The sequence below is a fragment of the Myotis myotis genome, unplaced genomic scaffold, assembly GCF_014108235.1.
Source record: "Myotis myotis isolate mMyoMyo1 unplaced genomic scaffold, mMyoMyo1.p scaffold_m19_p_5, whole genome shotgun sequence".
Taxonomy (NCBI): domain Eukaryota; kingdom Metazoa; phylum Chordata; class Mammalia; order Chiroptera; family Vespertilionidae; genus Myotis; species Myotis myotis.
Genome location: NW_023416357.1, coordinates 82,349,621 through 82,371,058, shown reverse-complemented (window position 1 = coordinate 82,371,058; position 21,438 = coordinate 82,349,621). Strand labels below are relative to the sequence as shown.

Genomic DNA, 21,438 nt, shown 5'->3' with positions numbered 1-21,438 from the left:
CCAATGCCACACAGCTAGTCAGCAGCAATCTGGGCTTTGGGCAGGGAACAGCCCCAGGCATGAGGAGTATGAGTTCTAGTGTAAACGAGGGCCATAGCATAAGTTCTGCAATTTCAGGAGGGACTGTGGGTCCAACTCAAAGAGTATGACTCCAGAGATACGGCAGATTAAAGACGGCCACCAATTCCTGGCCCCTCCTCTCATTAAGAGATAGAATCTATGTACCCCACCTTTGAATGTAAGTGAGGGAGTGCAGTTTTAAATCGAACAGGCTCTGTAACCGCTTTAACCAAGAGAAAATGGGGAAAGTGATGTGTGTTTTGAGTTCTGGCTTTAAGAGATTAGCAGCTTCTAATTCCCCTCTTTTGGAACAGTTGCTTCCAAGATCCCTGAGCTGCCATATGAGAAGCCTGACAACTCTGCTAGTGACAACACAAGAGGAGGCCTGAGACTACCTGGAGAAGGCAAGAAGGAAAGCTGCGCCCAGCCCTCCAGCCATCCCCACCAGAGCCCAGACCTTCCAATCCACAACCATTAATCAGCTGAAAACCACCAGGTGATTCCATTTAATGCTTCATGGAGCAGAAGAGTCACTTAGACAAGTCCTGCCCAAATTTCTGATCCACAAACTTGTGAGATATAATAAAATGGTTGTTGTTTTGAGTCATTAAGTTTTGGAATATTTGTTACGCAGCAATAGATGGCCATTAGAGTAGGTCTGGAGAGCACTCAGACACCATTACATTTAACAAGCACTTAAGGTGGTTGTGATGCAGAGAGTTGAGGAAACACTTTGAGAAGCACCGGATGAGAGGGAATGACTTCAAAGCCAGTGCCCCCAAGGTGTGTGTCTACCTCACATTATACAAAAATATAAATGGAAAGAGACAGGCAGAGCCAGAGAAAAAGAGAGCAGAGTAAATTGAGGGGTGGAGAGGGAGGAAAAGGGGTGGAGGAGGAGGACAGACAATAGCTTCGAGACAGACAAAAAAACCAGACAACTCAATTCAACAAGCAACGATTCTTGCCTCCCCTCTGCTGGTGTTGGATATTTGGAGGTAGCCATGACCCAACCCTGCCTTCAAGAAGTTCATATCCTGGACGCCGGGTGGCACAGAGAGAGGGTGGCAGAGGTAGGGCAAAATAAGAGAGAAAGAGCAGAGCTAATTCTGAGGTCAAGGTCACTATAAGCCACTGTCTGGGCCTGGGAACTCTGGTGAGTGAAGACACCAGCCTGGCTTGGCCAGGTCTCTCATCACAGGGTCTTTCCTGCCCTTGCCTCTGAGCATGAGGCCCCTGGCAGAGATGATCAGGCAACAGGGGGTGGGAGGATGGGCACCTGGAAAGGGAGTTGGCCCTGGAGCTGAGTGTTGAAGGACATGGAAACAGAAAAAGGTGCTGCAGCAAATATAAAGGCTAGTGGGAGATACAGCGTTGGTTGGTGGGTGAGGAGACAGGGAAGGCCGACAATGCCAAATTTAGTGACAGATTGAAGGCAAGTGAGTCGGGCTATGGGAGAGCTTGAATCGCTCTAGGTGCAGGGCTCTGAATCAGACACTGAGTCTCATGTCTACTTTGGAAAGGTTTATTTATGGCGCTATTGTTCCATAAGGTTTATTTATGGCAGAATGTAAGACAGACAACATTTTGGGTGGAGAAGCTAGGCAGAAGATGGATTGAGAAACCATCAAGGGGAGAATTTAGACATTCAATCAACAAATATTTACTGAATACCTACTACGTGCTGAAACTGGGAATACAGCAGTGAGCAAAGTCTAGAGTGTGACGAGAGCGAGAGAGAAAAAACCCTAAGTAGACGGGTAATATGACAGATTGCAATAAGATAAAAATAAGGGAGGTACTCCGCAGAAGCTATACAAATGGCAAGGTACACACAAAAAGGTGCTCAACATCATTAGTCATCTGGGAAATGCAAACCAGAACCAAAACGAGACACCAAGTCATACCTATTAGGATTACTATATTTTCAAAAACAATAGAAAATTATAAGTGGCGATAAGGATGTGGAGAAATTGGAACCCTTTGCATTCCTGGTGGGAATTACAATGTTATAGCTGCTATGGAAAATGGTATGGTGGTTCCTCAAAAAATTAAGGACATGGAAATTCCACTTTTAGGTATATACCTTAAAGAATTAAAAGCTGGGACTCAAACAGATATTTGTATACTACGTTCATAGCAGCATTTCACCATAGCCAAAAGGTGGAAACAATCTACATGTCCATTGAGATAGATGAATGAATGAATACACAACATGTGGTCTACCCATATCATAAAATATTACCCAGTCTTAAGAAGGAAAAAAGTTCTATCACATCCCACAACCTGGATGAACCTTGAGAATTTTACGCTAAGACACAAAAAGGCAAATTCTGCATAATTCTGTCTATATGAGGTACTTAGAACAGTCAAATTCATGGACACAGAGAGTAAAATGGTGGGTGCCAGGGGAGAAGAGATGGGAAGTTAATGTTTCATGTGTGCAGTTTCAGTTTGAGTTTGGGTGATGGCTGCACAACAATGTAAATGTACATTTTAAATAGTTAAAATGGTAACTTTTATGTATACTTTACCACAGTAATTCCTTTAAAGGAGTGAAAAATAGTGTTGGGCGAGGAGATGCTGTTTTATAGGGGGAGGTCTTGGAAGGGTTCATTTATCAAATGCTATTGGAGTAGAGATGTGTGTTCCAGGAGAGAGTAAACGGGGAGGGGCAGGTACTATGCAGGGGACCAGGACCAAGCAAGGCCTGGCCCAGGCAGACACCATGGAGAGGGGGGTGAAGAGGAGGGACAGTTCCAGGAGGTGGAAGGTCTGTAGGAAGAATGGGGAACTGGAGGACTCAATGTCTCACAGAGCTCTGACTTGAGACTAGACTTAAAGAAGGAGGGAGGATGGATCAGGGGCCCAGAATGAAGCAGACAGCCGCTCCACAGGTTTACTTGAAGAGAGATTGATGAAGGGACTCTGCACAGAGGTGTGGGTGGGGATATGAGAACAGAGCAATAAAGAATTGACTTATAACAGTGGGAACTGTTACCACCTCTAGGCCTGAAGTGCCTCAAGGAAGAAAAAAATGCCAGAAATGCCAGAACTTGGCCAGAAGACCTGGAGCTGTGGACAAGGGGCTATTGGACCAGAGTTGGAGAGGAGCTCAGCAAGGGAATAAATACCTAACTTCTCTCTCCTCCCACCCTTCATTCTCCTGGCGATGCTTCTCCTCAGATGAATCCAACCAGCAGTCAAGAGCAAGGGAGCCCGGGAACCTGTCTGCAGAGGTCAGCTTCCCAGGCCCAGAGCAGGACAGAGACGGGTGGGGAAGAGGCTCCGAGGAGCAAACAGAGAGAAGCCAGCACAGATGGTGATGCCATTCGTTGAAATGAGTAACACAAGGGAAGGAGCCCTTTTTAGAAAATTAGCAGGCCGACAGGGAAACCGGGATAGAGGCCTATTCCTCTGAGCCAGGGCCAGGGAGTGCAAGGGGCTCTGCATCTCATGTTGGTAGAATAGATGGCCCAAGGAAGGTAGGAAAGCTTGCTTCCAGCCAGCTTGCAGGGCCCTCTCTCCTCCCCTGAAGCAGCTCCCACTGTAAAGCTGAGTAGGGGGCGGGGGGAGCAGGGGCTTCAAGAGGCAGATGAGGGGGAGGGCAGGAGGTATGCCTAACTGGGGCAACATATTCCTAGGCATAGTCTCAAACATAGGCCAGGGCTTGGCAGAAACCAAATCAGTGTGGTGAGGTTTAAAGCCAACTTGACTTAATTTAAGAAATGGGCTTCACTCATATCCTCCCTGCACCTTCTCTGGCCTCCCCCCCAACTCTCTCCACACACCCAGCCACAGATAACCAGGCAATGAAAAGCCTGCAGGCCCTCCAGGGGCCCTTCCCCAGCCCTTGATCTGTTGACTCCCTGATCAGCCGGGCAAAAGGGGCAGCCCCTCCCAGACAGGGGAACAAGCACACTGGTGCTAGGCCAGCCCAAGGAAAACCCCAGCAGATGAAATATTCATGCAGCCAGAAGGCAGGAGACCAGCAGAGGACTCACTGCTGGGGCTATGGGGCTGTGGTAATGGCAGTAGCAGCTGTAGCCCATCCCTCTCCCACATCCCAAGCTTTGTTCTGCAGACTGGGTTGGGCCTGCAGTATCAGGATCACACACACACACACACACACACACACACACACACTGAAGATGCATGTGAGGGAGGGGTGAAGAAACTTGGGGGGAAAAGAGAGAGGAAAGGAGGCGGGCACACACAGACTCCAGACACGGACAGACAGACACACACAGTTACACATATAAACAGATGGGCACACATGCACATAAACCCACACAGACTCACAACAAACATACACTTGACCCAGGGATGACTCTCAATGTCATATAAATGCCTTCTTAAAAGCTGCCTCACTTGCCTCACCCTCGTCCCAGCCCTGCTCATGCCCACTCAGGTACTTCCAGCCCTGCTTGCTGGGGCAGGGAAGCTTCCAGGGGGACACCACTGGTGGGCTCCAAGCAAAGGCTTCCACGTTCCTGGCTGCCATTAGGGAAAGGTTTCTGGGCTCCCAACTCCCATTGGGAGCCCACCCCTGAATTTCTGCCACTCAGCCAACTCACTCAAGGAAAGGGAGGCGGGAGCCACAGAACAGACAGATCATCCAAAATCAGGAAAAGTAACCGAAGGGTAACTTGAACTCAGGACTCCAGACGCCCAACCGGGCGAGCACTACGGAAGGTCCAGCGACTCCAGTCTCAAAATTCCTCTCCTCCATTGAGAGGTCCTCCACTAGCAGCCCACCCGACCTCAGTCCGGCCACCAGGATACATGATTAAAGGGGTGCTCCGGAGGCGATTCACTGGTGGGCCCTCTTAGATATTTGCTGCGCAGTGTCCTAGCCAGAACTCAGCATCCCGAACTTCACTCCCGGTCCAAATAAATAACCTCCCTTACTCCAGATGCCTCTCGGGTCTGGCGTGCCCCGACCCGCAAGGAGTGGAACAGAAGTCCCTGAGTGGAAATCCCCCAGTGCCCCATTTCTCTTCACTGCTGCGAGGTGGAAGGGCCTCCACACCTACAGAGGGCGCTGTGGGCGCCAGTCGCTCTGGCCGGCCGGCGGGCAGGGAGGCCGCCTCCATGGTGGTGCGCTGTCCAGCATTTCAGCAATCGGCGGCGGCGGTGGTGGCCGCGGCGGCGCCCGCGAGGAGACCGAGGGCGCGGGGCTGTGGAGACCCGCGGAGCTGCCCTGCCCAGCTGAGGAGGCGGCCTGGAGGCAGTCTGGACAGGCGGGGCGGGAGAGCCTGGCTCGAGCGGCCGGGGGAGCGCGGCAGTCAGCAGGGAGGTGAGAGCCCCTGGTGGGGCGGGGGCATTTCCCAGAGGGGCTGGGGCGGGGTTGAACCTCGGGCCTCCCTAGCTGGGCTGGGCAGCTCAGAGTCCGCAGGCCCCCTAACAGAGGGTAGGTTGGGGGACTGCTGGAGTGCTTGGTCGGGGATGCGAGGCACCTGGAGAACAGAGATGAGGAACGTTGTTCATTTCACAGAGAGCAATGGAGAAAGTGAGAACCCTGCGGGGTCACGGACAGACTCCTCTGGGTATAAATGACCCGGGCCTGCCCATGAGAATGCTGGAGAGCCCTCCAACTGCAGTCCAATTGCCCTCCCTCAACTGAGGAGTAAGACCTGCTCCCTGGGGAAGGGAGAGCCCCTGTGGAGATGCTGGTCACTGGGAGTGGTGGAGGGACCAGGCCCCCGTCTGAACGCTCCGCTTCTGTCCAGCAGGGAGTAGCCCCTTTCTCACCTGCCCATAAGCCCCTGGGAAGGCAGGAGCTGGCAATGAGAACTGGGTCTCCAACAGGATGGCATTTACCCTCACACTGGGAAGAGGATGGGGGACATCGAAGTGAAAATAGCCACTAAGAGTTTAGTGGGGTTCTCTGTGGGCTCTCTGGGTGCCCAAGGAGAGTTTCTGGAGCTCAGAGTGGGCCTCAACCCAGAGCAAATCCCTGGTAAAAAGGAGATATGAGAGAAGAGATGCAGCCTCTGTCGTGCATCCTCCTCCCCCTCCCGCTCAGGGCTCCTGCCTGGACAGTGCTGAAGCCTCCTGCAGTTCCTGCTCCTGACAGCAGGTTCATGGTGGGGAAGGATTTAGGGGAGAGCAAGAGAAGGGCAGCCAGTTCTGGCCTGGGACTCCAATGCCTGTGCTCTATCTTAGCCACAACTTCTCACTCCCCTGAGACCTTGTTCACTCACCCACTTCTGGCAACAGGGGGCCTGTGCTGGTCTTTGGTCCTAAGTCCAGAGAAAAGGCAGACACTTTGATGGAGAGCAGGACAGAAGCTGGGGAATTTCTCTGTCAAGGGGGCATCTTAAGGTCGTGTTCCCTGCATATGCCAGATTCTTCTCCAGCCCAAAATAGGACCAAACTGGCTAGGAAATTGCTCCCACATAACGCCATCTTCTTGGTTCCTTAATTTCATACCCCATCCCACTCTCCTGTGAGGGGTGAGGGAGGAATTCTTGAAGTGTGACCAAAGACTTGATTGGATTTTAAGAGGTGGGGGTGAATAGGTTTGGAGTCATTGATTTTGATGTCTGAGAGACATGGGTTCAAATTTAAGTTATGTGACTTCAGAAGCCACTTAACTTTTCTGAGCCTGTTTACTGATTTGTGAAACAAGTATAGTGTTAATAGTATCTACTTTGCTGTTCAAAGAAGTAATCCAGATAATGGATGGGAAACTATTTTTAAGCTGTAAAATATTGGGCAAGTGTTAGTCAATTGAATGCAAGTAAGAATTTCTTAAGAAGGAGGTGGATAAAGGTGGAAAAGTTTTTTTAGCATTGTCTAACGCACATCTTTCTGTTCCCAGGGGATGTGGGCATTGGTTGAGGGCCTGATACCAGCTCCATGCTAGGCACAATGCTACGTTTGACTCAGTAAATCCTGACAAAAACTTCACAAGGCAGCCATCATTGCCCCTATTCCACAGCTGAGACAGGAGACTTGACTGACTTTCCCAAGGTCATGAAGCCACACAAGCTGTCTTCCTTAGGGCAGAAGTGGAGCTGATGACCTGTCCCAGTCCCTTGATATCAAAGCTCAGTTCAGCGTCAGTTTCTTGATCATGCTGCCAGCTTTCCAGGTGGGGAGCCTGAGGCATATGGTTGAAGGTGTGCAGTGCAGGAAGGAACTGACTCCCTCAAGGTCGCTGGGATATTTGGAGGTGGAATGTGCTTTGAACTGGCCAGCTGGGTGCCCCCACCTCAACCCACCCCTGCCACTGTCATTCATGCCTGCCAAAGGAGGAGTCTGGGTCTGACAGGCCCATTTGCTCACTGCTGTAGCCATTTCTTACCTCCTCAGCCTGCCAGGTTCTTGCTGACCTGGGCAAGCTGGTGACTGCCAGTTCCTTTCTGAAGCAGTTAGTCCTCACCCCTGAGATGGGGCCTTGGTCGCAAGCAACTGCCTCATGGCTGTCCTGTGCCTCCTCTACTGACGTCTCCCTTCCTCTGGCCACGTCCTACTGCCTTCAGGGGCAGAATCAAGCTCCGCCTGTCCCAGCAGTCAGCCTGGGGTTCTGCTGAGGAGATGGGAGGAGCCCACCCTCTTCTTTACCTCCTATACGCACTCTGAGCCCCTGCCATAGACCTGTCACTTCACATACATTATCTCATTTCATGCGCACATAACCTGGTACATTTCATCCTCATAACCTGGTCCTTTTCACAGAGGAGCAGAACAAGGCTTGGAAGCAATGTGACTTTCCCAAGGTCATGGAGCAAAGTCTTGGAGAAACCCTAACCCACTGCCTAAGGAGCCCAGTGTGGATTCCACACCACTGTGTCATCAATTCCCCAGGGTCCCTGGGGGAGGGTCAACCAGAGCACCGTGGGCCAGTGGGAGTTGAAGGGTGGCATGTGGCGGAGGTGACTAAAGGGCTCTGGGACAGGAGTCCAAAGCCTTTCTTCCTGGGCCCATCTCTGACCCTGGCTTCTTGTATGACCTTGAACAGGTCTCTTTCTTCTCTGGGCCTCAGTGTCCTCAACCACAAAATGATAGGTCTTGAGTAGATGACCCCAAAGGTCCTGCTAGCACCAAGATTTTTAAATCTCTCTGCTCTATAAATCTGTACGTTGGAAATCCTGCGGTTCCATCTGCAGAAATAGAAGTCACCTCCAGGGTTTCAAGGTTTGATTTATTCATTGGAGCTGAGATTTAAAATGTACCCATCCCTCCCACCTATAAACTTGAGGTTTTAACTTAAGGGAGAAAACATGACTTAGGCCCATAACTCATCTGGACATTCCAGCCAGAAGCCTTCTGGCCCAGGATTTGAGATGACCTGCAGGTTCACTGAAGATGCCCTGCACACACCTCCCAGAGTTGTTTGCCAGAGTCCAGGAGGCCCCAAGGCACATATGCACAGGCCCCTTGTCCAGGTGCAATGGTTTCGGCTTATTCATGGAGTCTTGGGGACAGGGTGGGATTTTGCAGCTGTTGCTCTAAAGAAAGGACACAGGGCCCTGCAGAGGGGGTGGGTCGATATGATAACTAGTCCAGACCCAGTGGGGAGGGGCAGCCAGATAAGAAATGGAGAAGTTCCTTCTTAATTCCAATACCTGGGCTCAGTGAAAGGATGGGGAGCTCAGAGAGGAAAAGGGTTTAGTGAGGAAAGAAAGGACCAGAGAGAGTGCACACAGTGAGTGGATTCAGAGAGGAAGGGGATAGGAGGTGCTCAATGAGGGAACAGAGAGATCAGTGAGAGGGTGGGAGGAGCAGAGGGGCCTATGAGAGTGACGGGCTCATTAGAGACCCCAGCCTGACCCAGCCTAGATCTTCATAGTGGCTTAGTGCCTGCTGACACCTCTGGGTTTCTGCCCCCTCACCTTCCTCTGGGTCATGAGCCCAGGAGGGCACAGCTCCATCCCCAAAGGCCAAGTCCTGTTGATTCCATGTCATCCAGAATGGGGCTCTCAGGGGGCTTAGGCAGGTGTGCCAGTTCCAGGTTGCCCAGGCTGACTTTTGGCCTGGGAGAAAGACCTCAGGGGCCATGTGGGCCTTGGCTCCTGAGCAGCCCCAACCCCCAGGAACTCCCACCCTGCCACCAAAAGCCAGCAGTCTGCAGCACCACTTCCTGGGCAGTGAGCCTGGCCTCAGTCTCCTGCCACCCCCACCCTGGCCTGCTGCCCACTGCAGAAGCTGCTCTGCCAGCTGGAGCTGGTGGGCAGTGCCATAGCTCCCTTAGCATCCTGCAGGGCCTGTGAGAGCCATGAGGCAGCCTGGACCCAGTGAACAGGACCTTGGGGTACAGGCAGCTTACTGCACTGGGGAGCTCTTGGCCTTCGTTTTCTAGCATTGAGTATGGCCTGTGGCTTTGAGGCCTCTCCCCATAACGAGCCCCTTCCCACCACATTCCCCCAAACTCCCCAGGATGGAGACAGGTAAAAGTAAGTTTCATTGAAGTCGTTTGATTTGAAAAATGACACATCTTTACTGTACGAGATTTGGGAAGCGGAGAAAATAAGAATCATCAAGATACCTACGACCAAAAGAGAGCCACTGTGAACAAAACAAGGGGGAGAATTCCCTTCCAGGATTCTGTCCCTGTGTTCATAGGTACTTAGAGCTAAATAACTGGGAAGATGCTGTTGGGGAAAATGGTATCCTCTTTTTTCACTCTATCATGAAAATTTTCTGATGTCTCTAAAGCTTCTTCAGAAAGCTTACAATTAATGGCCATATGAAGGCTGGGTATGGGTGGAGTTGCTTCCCAGGGAACCAGTGAAAGCTGCAGGGAGAACCTTGCCCCTCCCTTGCCCTCCTGAGTGGGGCATACCTTCAGGGGCTGCTGGCTGTGGTTTCCCTTGGAGAGGATGGCTATGGGGCTGTGACAGTGTCAGCCAGGGACTGAGGTGGGCCTGTGTCCTCAGTCCACCCGTTGCCAGCACAAAGGTGGGCAGGGTCAAGGCTTCTGGGGGAGGGGGAGCATGAGGGAGTCATACATCCCCTGAAGAGGGTGAGAGCCTGGATCCAACAAAACCTTAGAAGAAAGAGCTCAGTACTGGAAATCTGGCCACTGCTAATCTTCTGGGCTCCGATCTCACCTGGGCCCCAACCTCCACAATCAGGTCTTAATCTTCTCCTGTATATGGGCATACTGATACCTTCCTCCACGTGTGCCGTGAGAAGTGACTCAGGTGGTGCGTCTGAATGCTCCCGAGGAAGGAGAATACCCATTGTACTCCCCAGAGACGGTGGTCATGTGAGTGTGTGACCACACAGTCAACATCTATCACTGCTCCCTATATTCTGGGCACAGTAGGAACACTGAGGACACCCTGACCTTGAGGAGCTCCCAGACTAATGGAGGGAACTGACAGTGACGACCTATTGAGATTCTACTGGGACTAAGATGTCCACAGTGATGTGGCAGCCAAAGAAGGCTTCTGGGAGAGGGACATTGAAGTTGGACCTTGGAAAATGACAGGGAAGGTACCAGACAGAGCAGACACAGGCACGGCACTCCAGACAACAGCATGGACAACAGCACAAATGTCCTGGTGAACGAAGGGGACAATGAATGATCTAATGTAGTCAGCACAGAGGGCATTCCTGGATCCAGGGGGAGTGGTGGTCTGGCTCAGGTCTATGAGGACCTTGAAAACCACTGTAAGAGCTGGGAATTTATTTGGAAATCAATGTGAGTCATGGAAGGCTTTGGAGCAGTGTCATGAAAGGGTCAGATGTGCACTTTAGGGAGCCTGCTATGGCTGCGTGTGGTGGGGGGAAGGAGGAGGATGGAGGTAAAGAGACCAAGGGCAGAGAGGCCAGGGAGGAGGTGATGGCAGAGTGGGAGAGAGGACAGGTACCAGAGACACTCCTCTGGGAGATTTGACAGGGGTGTATGTGCACGTGCTCCAGGCTAGGTTCACTCAGGGAGAAAGGAAAACCCATGGGGCAAGGGCAGAGTGAGAAGCGGGGCAGTCTGTCCTTCATGCCCATCCCAGCTGCTGGCACAGACTTGAGTATCAGACAGAGAACCCCAGGCTGGGGAGGGTAAGCTTCAGGACTGGCAGGGGAGCCCAGCCACCCCTTCTCCAAATAGGATGCCAGAGGGGAATTCTGGGATTGTAAAGAAGCTGGGACGCTCAGCAGGCCCTGCCTCTGTGCAGTCCTGTCTCCCCTCCTTGCTTGGCATGGTCTGACACATGCATCTTGATTCTTGTGACCCACCCATTATTATCCCCAGAACACCTCTCTTCTCTCTTCCTCTGTCCCTTTCTTCTCATACTTCAGAAAGCATAGATGGTCATTCATTCATTCATTGAACATTTTATCAGCAGGTCCTCTGAACTGAAAAGCTCAATTATCATTGTCATCCCCAAACCCTGCAGGAGGCACTGGAGAAAGGGAAGAGCCAGCCTCAGTCTAGTGGGGAGCAAGGCCCATAACTGGTGGATGTTGTGGGATGGAATATGGGTTATGTGGGAGCATCCCTAGAACCGCTGGGTATCTGTGGTGGCGGGAGGGTCGCCTGACCAGGTGGCTTTGGAGCCAGTATTTACAGATGGGACCTCATAGGATGAGCACAGGTTTGCCAGGAGGGGAAGAAGGGGAAGAGCATTTCATGCAGAGGGAACAGCATGAGCGGAGCCATGGAGGAGGGAAGGGCACCAGGCACTTGTAGAAAAGTGTGGCTGGAGAGTCAGGGCCTGGCCTGAAGGACAAAGGGCCAGGCTGGAGAGAGGCCTCAGGCGGGGCCTTATTGTGAGGTGGGGAGTCTAACCTTTCTTTTGTAGGTGGCAGAGAAACCAAGGGCTGTTTCTAGCAGGTAAGCACACAGCCAGAGCTGTTTTAGGAAGGTCACCCCTGAAGGGCGAGCATGATTTGGACAGATGGAGAGAAGAGGGGGGCCTGCAGAGTGCTTTCAGGACACAGGTCACGTGGCCTGGGGCCTCTCCTTCTGCAGCTCTGCTCCTCCCAACCTGGGACATCCAGAACCGCAGCAGAGTACCTGCCTCAGCATTTCTAGAACATCCTATAAAAAGCAGATTTCTGGGACCCATCCGTCCCATTCAGAATCGGAGTGTGGGGCCTGGGGGTCTATACTTTTTAAAGCTCCCAGGTGACTGTACATTTAGAGTTGAGAGTTGGTGCCTCATTGCTTTGCACCTGCTGTTCCCTTTAGCTGGATCCCCTTCTTCCTCTTTTTCTACCTCCTTGAACTTCAGACTCTGCTCACATGTCTCTGTGCAACACTCGTCCCGGGCCCTCTCCTCTGCATGCCCCCAAGTGCCCGGTTTGCCTTTCCATCTCGCTCAGTAATCAGCATGAACACTCATCTAGCATTTCCAATATGCCAGCCACTGCTCTAGGGGTCTCATGTACTCACTCATGTAGTCCTCACAACATCCTATGAAGGAGCCAGGTCACAGGAGAGGATACTGAGGTATACCAGCATCACCCAGGCAAGATGTGGTAGGACCACAGAGGCTGCACAGACTAGGAGTTCTCTGAGGGCAGGGACTCTGTGTCACTTGTGGTTGCAGGTCCCCAGTGCAAGCACAGGGCATGGCATGTGGGAGGTGCTGAGTTTCCCCATCTGTAGGATGGGCCTAAGGATGACAGTTCCCCTCTAGGGCTGCTCTGCAGCTTGGGGAAGTCCTCAGTCTTAATGGGGTTGTAAGCTGTGAGGTGTGTGGTCTGGGTGGGGCTGGTGAGAGGGTCCAGCAACAAAAGCCAGGACTCCTCTCTGGGTTTTTAGGATGAGTTTCCCAGAAAGAAGGCCTTTTCCCCTAAGTTCAGCCTCTCCCATAGATTTCAGACCCTCTCGACACTGGCCAGGGGCTGGGAGCAATCTCATGGCTGGGTACGGTTAGACAACCTGATGACAATTCTATGGGCTGATGGCAGAGCAAGGTGGGAGAAGCCCCAGCTGCAGAAGCAGCCCTCACTGCCAATCTGACCTTAAAGGGCTTGTGCCTTCCCAGAGCAAAGAGGGACCCCTCTCCCCATCATTCATGCCTCCCACCCACAATCCCTCAGGTTATTGTCAATGATGTTTTAATTAACTGCTTAATTAACTATTTAGGCTAATCAGATTAATTGACATTAATTGGCTACCATTTGTCAAGGACCCTGCAAAGCTGTGCCTCTCAGAGTTGAAGTGTGTGACTGGGGCTGGCAGGGGAGTCAGGGAGGAGCTGTCACTGTGCTGTGGAGCTGGGGGAGCCGGTGGCAGGCAGTGGACACCAGGACTGCTGGCCAGGGACTGAGCACCTCTCGGTGGTTCTCAGGGCTGGGCCCTTGACAGCTGAGTTCTGGATCTTCACACTTTAGGAAGTGCATCACCTCTTCCTCTTCCTTAGTTGCACTAAAAAAGAAGAAGGAAGGAAGGAAGGAAGGAAGGAAGGAAGGAAGGAAGGAAGGAAGGAAGGAAGGAAGGAAGGAAAGAAAGAAAGAGAAAGAAAGAAAGAAAGAAAGAAAGAAAGAAAGAAGAAGAAAGAAAGAAAGAAGAAAGAAAGAGGGAAAGAAGGTTTAATGAGGGACCAGAGGGAAGAGCCAGATACTTTCAATCCCAAAGGGCTGTAAAGACCTCAGAGGGGGAGAGACATTAAAACCCTAAATCAGCCATGATATAAGTAGGTCACCACATAACAACTTCTGGGATGAAATGTGCATAGTCAGTTTTAAAAAGAGGGTGGAGGAGCAGTATCAGGGAGATAAAATATGCAAAATATTAAACTGTGACAAAGTGATCAGATTTCCATTATTTAGTCAATTATAGCCCCCAAAACTCATAGTACATTTTAATGCCTGTTTTAAAGCACAACTTACAGTTTTAAATTATAGCACTTGAAACAAAAAAGAAAAAAAAAAAAACTACTATGAAATGCATCCTACGTTTTGGAAAAAGAAAAAAAAAGCCAACCCACTCAAAACTGGGAGTGTGAGTTTGTCTTCAGAGCCATTCTCTCAAGATTAAATGGCTTTCATATCTAGTCCAACACTGAGCTGGAAGTCGGTAGCCTGCAGTCTTGTTTTGACTTTGTCACTGACCTCCTGAGGGTCCCCTCCCCACTCTGGTGAGTCCCTGGCCTGTACTCCTGAGAGAGTGCTTGCATGGAGCAGAGGAGGTGTGGATTTTGAATATTCTAGAGATGAATTCAAATGTGAGGGGAGAAAGGGGTTCATCTTAGTGAGAGGGTCAAGCTCCCAGAATGGGGAGCACTTCCTGGGCAGGTGGAGGGGCTCCCCACGTGGTGACATAGCTCTCTAGCTTGGTGTGAGAAAACCTGGAGAATGAATGTGGGGTCTCTCCCCCACCCCTTAACTGCCCTATCCTGCAGCCCCTGGGGGGAGGAAGGAACAGGAGAGACTGGAGGCTGTTGCCTAGCAACAAGAGGCGCATCTGGATCGATGAGAATGGCAGCTGAGGCTCCAGGCTTCAGCCCCCAGCCCGGCTCTCTTTGATCTCACCCAGCCCAGCAGAAACCTGGGGGGGATGCCCAGGGCAGCCTGCCTGATTAGAGCAGAGTCAATAGAGGGAATTTTCCATAATGAGACGGTGTAGGCAGTGGCGGCAGCTGCCCTGGCTTCTCCTGTCACCAGCCCCAGTGGGTAGAAGGCGCTTATCTGACTGTCCCAGCACACCCTTCCTCCTGATAGCTCCTGGGGAGGCACATCACCCACAGCTTTGATTATTCTCAGTCTTGGACTGCCAGGGACTCAGAGCCCAGCCTTACCCTGGCCCCAGGCTCCTGACATGTCATCTGGATGAGGAAACTGAGGCACCAAGAGGAGAAGATATCTGGTTACAGAGCTTCTAGCTCATCTTACCTTTCCTCAGCCCAGCTCCCAGGTGTGAGCCTGGGAGGGCTGGGTCCTGATGGGGAGGAGACTGAGATGAAGGGGATGATAGAAGCAGATGAGAGCATACTGGTTCCTCTGATTTAACTCCAGGGTCAGCACGGGAGGGTCCTTGGAGAGCATGGAGTCCTGACACATAATTACACGGCTCTCCCTAGGACACCTCACCAAAGCCATCTGGCTTGGATCCTCCCCAGGACACAGAGATCACCACCTCCGTGGGAGCCCATGCCATCAGACGTCCTTTCTCAGGCTCCCAGATCTACATTCTAGCTCAGACAGCAACAGGAAGCTGCCTGCTCCCTGGCTGGATGGCTACAGCTCCCTGAAGGCCAATGAGGGCCCTGAATAGGAGCAGAATGGGCTCGGTGGGGGCAGGAATTTCTTTGTTCCACTAGAGTGCAGGGGAGGCTAAAATACTACTTGCTTATTTGGTATCAGTATTGCTCTGTACAGATCTGTCTACTGGGTGGAACTGGTCTGTGTTATTTTCAATGATCAGTATTACGTGTTTCTGCTCCATTCCACTGGTCTATATTACTGGTTTACGGTGGTTTGTGAGTTCCCCACCATCTTCTGTTGATGTATCCAGTCTGATTGAGGCCCTCTATGGCCTGTCCTGGGCTCCAATGGTCTGCACTGGTCTCACCTAGGTGGATGGCCTGTCCTGTGGGCCTCTCTGAGTAGCAGGTTCCTTGTCCCTGGGACCTGTCACTCGGATCCTCTGCTCTGGGAACCCAAATCAAAGCCAACAGGAACAGGAGGAACAGGGACCCTAGGCTGAGGGGCAGGCAAGTCCATCCTATCTCTTCAAAGACAGAGCTGGACTCCAGGGCTTACAAAGTATATGACCATGTGACCCATGCAAATGTCAACACACAAAGTCTAGGCATATTAAGAGCAGTAACTAGAGATCTTTCTCACTGAGGTCCCCAGAGATGGCAGTAATAAAACACAAGTAGTGAGCTCACTATCAGTCCAAACGCAGTCTGGGTTTCCACAAGCGTTCACAGATGGCTGCTTTGTGCCAAGTTCTATGCTGAGCATCAGGGACATGAAAATGGAAGCATCCCAGTCACTGCCCTTGGAGAGCACTCACTAGGCCAGGGAACTAACAGTCGCAATAGAACAGAGGTAAATGCTGAGAGTGGTAGCCAGGGGGCTTAGGCTCCAGGAGCACAACAGATGTGTGTCCCCCAGGGGAGGTCATGGAAGGCTTCACCAAGGAGGTGATGCTTAAGCAGAGTCTTGTAGGATGAATGGAAGGGTAAGAGCATTCCAAGTAGAGGGACCAGCATGGACCAGTGTGTTCTTGGGTGGAGCAGAGTGCCCTGTGACTGAGACATATCAGGGCTGGACAGGATGCCCAGGACCCAGGTGCCAGCTAAGTTACCTGGGCTTTCTCCTGTGGTCAATGGGCTTGCCCTCCTTCCTTTGCCTGCCCTGGATCTCCCCTTTTGCTTCTGAGCACTTAGCCAGCCACAGCACCTCCATTCCATAGCATAGACTGCGACTGCAGGGCAGGGGAAGCTCCAGCACAGGGGTGGGTAGAGAAGGGCAGGAGAGGACCAAGAGCACTGAGGCCCAGGCCCAGGATATGGTGCCAGCACCCATGTCGGCCAGGCTGCCTGGCCCTCCCGGAACCAGCACTCCATCATCCCAGCCAGCCCCAGCCCGGGGACTCTGGCCAAGGACTTCCTCCGGCTCCAACAGGGGCGGCAGGAAGCTCTGGCTGCTGAATAATTGAAAGGAAGGCTTTCAGCATTTCTCCCCCCCCCTTCCCCCACAGCATCTTCAGGAGGGTTGGGTAACAAGTAGCAGAGCCAGCATCTCCTGCCCTCCCCTCCTGAGAGAGTCCCCAGGAGGCAGAGAGGAAGCTCACTTAGCTAACCCTCTCACTGCCAGCGGCCGGCGCCTTCCTCCCAGGCCTCACCCTGCAGCATTTTCTGAGCAGTGAATACTGGTCTCCACCGGTCCATCTGGGTTGTTATCTGTGAAAAGTGACCTTGTGGGCCTACTAGTCTTCACAAGTTGGTACTGATTTGGAATGGTAAATTATCTACATAATCTGTTGTGATTGATACTGATCTATATGTCCCACTGGTTAACCCATGCCTGTAGTGGTTTAGACTGGTTGGCATTGTTTATGGTAATACTAGCAAAGGTATTTGGACATAGAACTTAGTAAGTGCCCTTCACTAAAGGGTTAATTCCCTCAACCCTAAGGGGGTTACTAATATTAACACCATTTTACAAATGAGGAAACAGCACAGACGTTAGGTCACCGTGGGGCACATAGTAAGTGATTTGAACATAGGCTGGCTCTTCTGCCACTTGCTGATCTGCACATGTTCGTCTTGATTTTTTTTAATCGAGTCTATTTATTAATGCATTTCAATTTTATGTCTGCCTTAATTAATGGTGATCGAGTTAATGTGGAGTTAGGGTCACACCTCTCTCTAAAGGGTAAGGGCCGGCAAAAGTGAAGGCACCGGTTAGCAAAAGAGATCTTTCCAAAATGCAGATCTGATCATGGCCTCTCCAGCTCCACAGTCTTCTCTGGCTCCCTATTGCCTGCAAGGTACAGCCCTAGCTCCGCTGTCTCCCCCCACCCACTGTGCTCAGCTGTGCGACAAGCCCATGCTCTCCCCTCTTTCCTCATTAAGCTTTCTTCACACGCGCCCCACACTCTACCCGCAACATCCTTCCTCCCCGTCTTTGTTCCACCAGCTCCTACGTATACTTCAAGACCTCTCCTCCGGGAAGACCTCCTAACTATATTCCTTCTCTCACACACGCCCTCTCAGTTAATGTCTCTGCATGTCCGCCATTCCAGCACTTATCTTGCTATCCACAGTACAGGCATCACTGCTTCTCCCCCTATATCTCTCTCTTGCCCTCTGCTGGGCCCCAGAGTGCCCACTCGCTGAATAGCTGTGACATGAGGGCTTGACCTGCCCCTAGAGCTGAGGGGCTTTCACCGCATCCTGTGGCCTTTACCCCCACGCCAACCCACCCTCCTGGGCAGGGAGCATGGGGAAGGCTTTCAGGGTGTTGTAGCCTCTGGGCTGGAGAGGCTCATGGAGTCTGGAGAAGGTCCCCACAGGGAAGGGTGGGGTTTCAGGAGAGCCCCTCTCCCCGGTGCTCAGGAAACACATCGGTGTCACAGGTACCGCATGGCTTCAGTGTCAGGGACTGAGGTGGGGTGACACCCTGAGCTTCCTTGGACACAGTGAGATGGGTGTTCTTTCCCAGCTTGGATAAATGTCTTGACAGACCATTGTTGTTGCACACTCACTTTTACAAAGACCGGACTTAGTTTCACAACCTAGGTATGTGGTTTCATGTGTGTTTGTCAGTTCCATCATGTTTCTGACAGTTACAAAGAATTCTTTTCCTCCAGGAAATCCAGGAGGCTTGTCCCTCTCCACCCTCTCTCTCACACTGGGCTTTTTCTCTGGAAGGCCTCACACTGTGCTCACAGCCCCACCTCAAAGGAAGGCAGCTCCCCATCATGATTCCACTCCACCCTGGTCCACTTAGCCCCAGGGCTGCACCCTGCCTGCCCTTGCCCTTAGCCTGTGCTGCCCCCCACCTGGACTTTTCCTTCCTTACAAGGAGCAATTTGTCTTCCAAAGGGCCAGTTCAAAACCATGGCCTTTGTGAGGCCTTCCCTGGCCTTCCCAGGCCAAGCAGACTTTCCCTGGTCTCTTATTTACTACCCCAGCACCAAGCCAGGGTGCAGGAAGGGGTGTAACTAGGGTCTGTCTTCATAACAAGCTGGTCACTGAAAGAATGAATGATCCCACCACGCTGTGAGGTAAGGAGTATTGTCCTCATTTTACAGATGAGAAAACTGAGGCTCAGGAGGTTTAATGACTTTTCCTGGTCACCCAGGGAGAACCAAAATTCAAGCTCAAGTCCTCTGACTCCAAATCCAGTGCTCCTTGTCCACCGACCCCACACCTGGCTTTCCTGGGCCCGTGGGGAACCACAGAAAGACCTTAGTAACAAGAATGTGTTTATATTGTGAGTGACTGGGGATCGAGAGCTTACTTGAAGCTCTGGGAACCTGTACGTTTGAGGGTGTGGAGGCCTTGAGTCCTGGCATCAACAATGGGGAGGGAGGTGTCTGGCAGGTGGAGGCAGGGAAAGGGGCCCCCAGGTCAGTGAGCGCTGCCCCCTGGTGAGAGAGGCTTCTGAGCCTCCAGAACAAAGGGGGCCCCTAGGTGGGTGCCACTGGTGCTGGAGGCTGATGCCCTGGGAGTGAGGTGGGGAGGGGAGGAGTTTGCTGAGACCAGCCAGAGGGTAGTGGCCCATGTCACCTCAGCAGGCTCCTCAAAATGACTCCCACCTCCTGCCCTGAGCTCCTGCTTCTGCTCTCTCTTCCCTCCACAATCAGCAACCTGTTCATTCTCCAGTCTCAGTGCCCAACTATATAATGACAGTTCCCAAATCAGGCCCGAGCTCAGCCTCCCGAGTGCCAGACCCATGATCTGAGGATCCTGGACATCTCCCCCTGGATGACTAGGGACTCCACCAAGCCCAAAACAGGACAGTCACCACTGACAAATAATAATGAACATTGGTACCATGTATGAGATATTCACTGCATGCTAAGCACTGTGGTACCATTTCACATGTATTCATCCTTTACAACAAACCTCTGGGGAGGGTGCTGTTATTAGTTCCATTTTACAAGCAAGGAAACTGAGGCACAGAATTTAAAGCACATGACAAGGTCACTCAGATTCTGAGTTCCCAAAGAGCATAGCTCTGTCTCTGCCTCAAACCAGAGTTCCCCAAGGCAAGGCCCAGTCTCCCCCTCAGACACATATGTCGTCCACTGCTCCCTCTCCCCAGACCCAGCCAGGTCACTACCGATCTGAGCGAGCATCTCACCCTTCTGAGCCCAGGATGAGTGATGATCTCATTAGCTGGGAGGCTCCGTGCCTGTCAGCAGACTGGACACTGCAGTACAGATGGACTGTTTCACCTTCAATTAATCTCTACCAGCAGGGCTGGACTTGCAGGTACCAGCAGCCAAACTGTTCCATCCTGTCTCCAACAGGCCTACTCAAGGGACCAGGCTTGAGTCTGGGAGTAGAAGGAATGCCCAGGGACTCAGCCATGAGGCTTGTAAATTAGAGGCCTGGCTCTTTAACCACTCAGATCTGCAGGACTTAATCTGTACATGGGTTTGGCTGGCCCAGCCCATGGGCTTGCCCTTGGGACCTGACCCAGTGCTGGAGACAGCCTCAGGGCGGAGCTCTGGGGGGCAGCAGCAGTGGCTATAGAAGCAGGAAGGAGGGGGGCTGAAGGCTTGGCAGTACACATTTATAGTTACCTAGATTTCCAGACTAGGAAAGGACCTGTGGGGTCTCTGAGTCCAGCCTCGCTCCCCGCATTGGCCAGTGGGGAAACAAGAGTCCAGAGAGGGGAAGAGACTTCTTCAGGTCCAACAGCCAATTAGCAGTAGAGAAAAGACTTCTCATTTGCTGCTCTGCCTCCAAAGAGACTGTGTCACTGTCCCCAGGGACGTTGGCAAGTTAGGGTCAGGGTTAGGGTTATGGCTCTAGATGTCATATCTGCCTGCTTGACCCCCACAAGCCCCTCACCCTCAACACACTTTTAATCTGCCCTCCACGTTCCCCATCACAGTAAATGGCTGTACAGTCTACCTGGTCACTCAAATCAGCTCATCCACATCCAGTCACATCCTGCCAAGTCTGTCTATTTCTTGAATTCTATTCAGGCCTCACCTGCTCTGGTGTCCCTGCCTCCAGCCCCTCCCACCCCCTTGGAATCCTGCCCTGACCAACCAGGCAAGGCTGCAGACACTACATCTGATAACTGTTGGTTTCCCAAGCCAGACTGCGAGCTCCCAGATAGCCAGGGTGGACTCTTGTTCATCTCCAAATCCTCAGCCTTTCATAGGGTGGGGCCCAGAGTAGATGTTGGGTGAGTGTTTGGATGAATATAGTATCTATATTCATCCTGCTTGAACAGTCTCTGTAATGGGGAACTCACTCATCCTGGGATGAACTGAACTGCTTAGTTTTGTTTTGTTTTTAATTAAGATTTGATTGTTGGGGGTGGGGGGGGATCTTTTATGGACTTAGCTGAAGTCCACTCTAGATGACTTCCCTGAAGGAATTTGGCTTTGTCTTCTGGGACAAAGGCCAACAGTGGGTGAGTCTCTGAAGGGGACAGAATGATAGTGGGAGAGATTGGCTAGGACCTTGTTCCTCTCAGTGTGGTCAAAGGACAGCATTTGAGAAATTGTTAGAAATTCGAATTCTCTGACACTACCCCAGATCTACTGAGTCAGAAACTCAGGGTGGGGCCCAGCCCGCTGGTTCAACAAGCCCTCCAGGTGACTCTGAGGCCTGATAAAATGTGAGAACTGCCGCTCTGACAGGCCTCCCAATTGCTAGTCCATGATCTATATCAAAACCACCTGGGGAACATTAACAATTTAACCTCCAGAGATTTTTATTCATTAGCTCTGGGGTGAGTCCCAGGTAACATGAACATATAAAATGCAAGACA

General features: G+C 51.8%; 1 protein-coding gene across 3 annotated transcripts in view; it reads left to right on the top strand.

Annotated features, from left to right (window-relative positions):
• The first annotated feature begins 5,145 nt into the window (after positions 1-5,145).
• The window catches only part of SRRM3 (serine/arginine repetitive matrix 3), a 60,350-nt gene continuing 44,057 nt past the window's right edge, over positions 5,146-21,438 (top strand). The window contains exon 1 of one of the 3 annotated variants that reach the window (XM_036309002.1): positions 5,146-5,359. In XM_036309002.1, the coding sequence (XP_036164895.1) occupies positions 5,155-5,359 (205 nt within the window). In that variant the 5' untranslated portion in view covers positions 5,146-5,154. The remainder of the gene's footprint in view (positions 5,360-21,438) is intronic. The other 2 variants (XM_036309001.1, XM_036309000.1) reach the window with 2 other exon arrangements.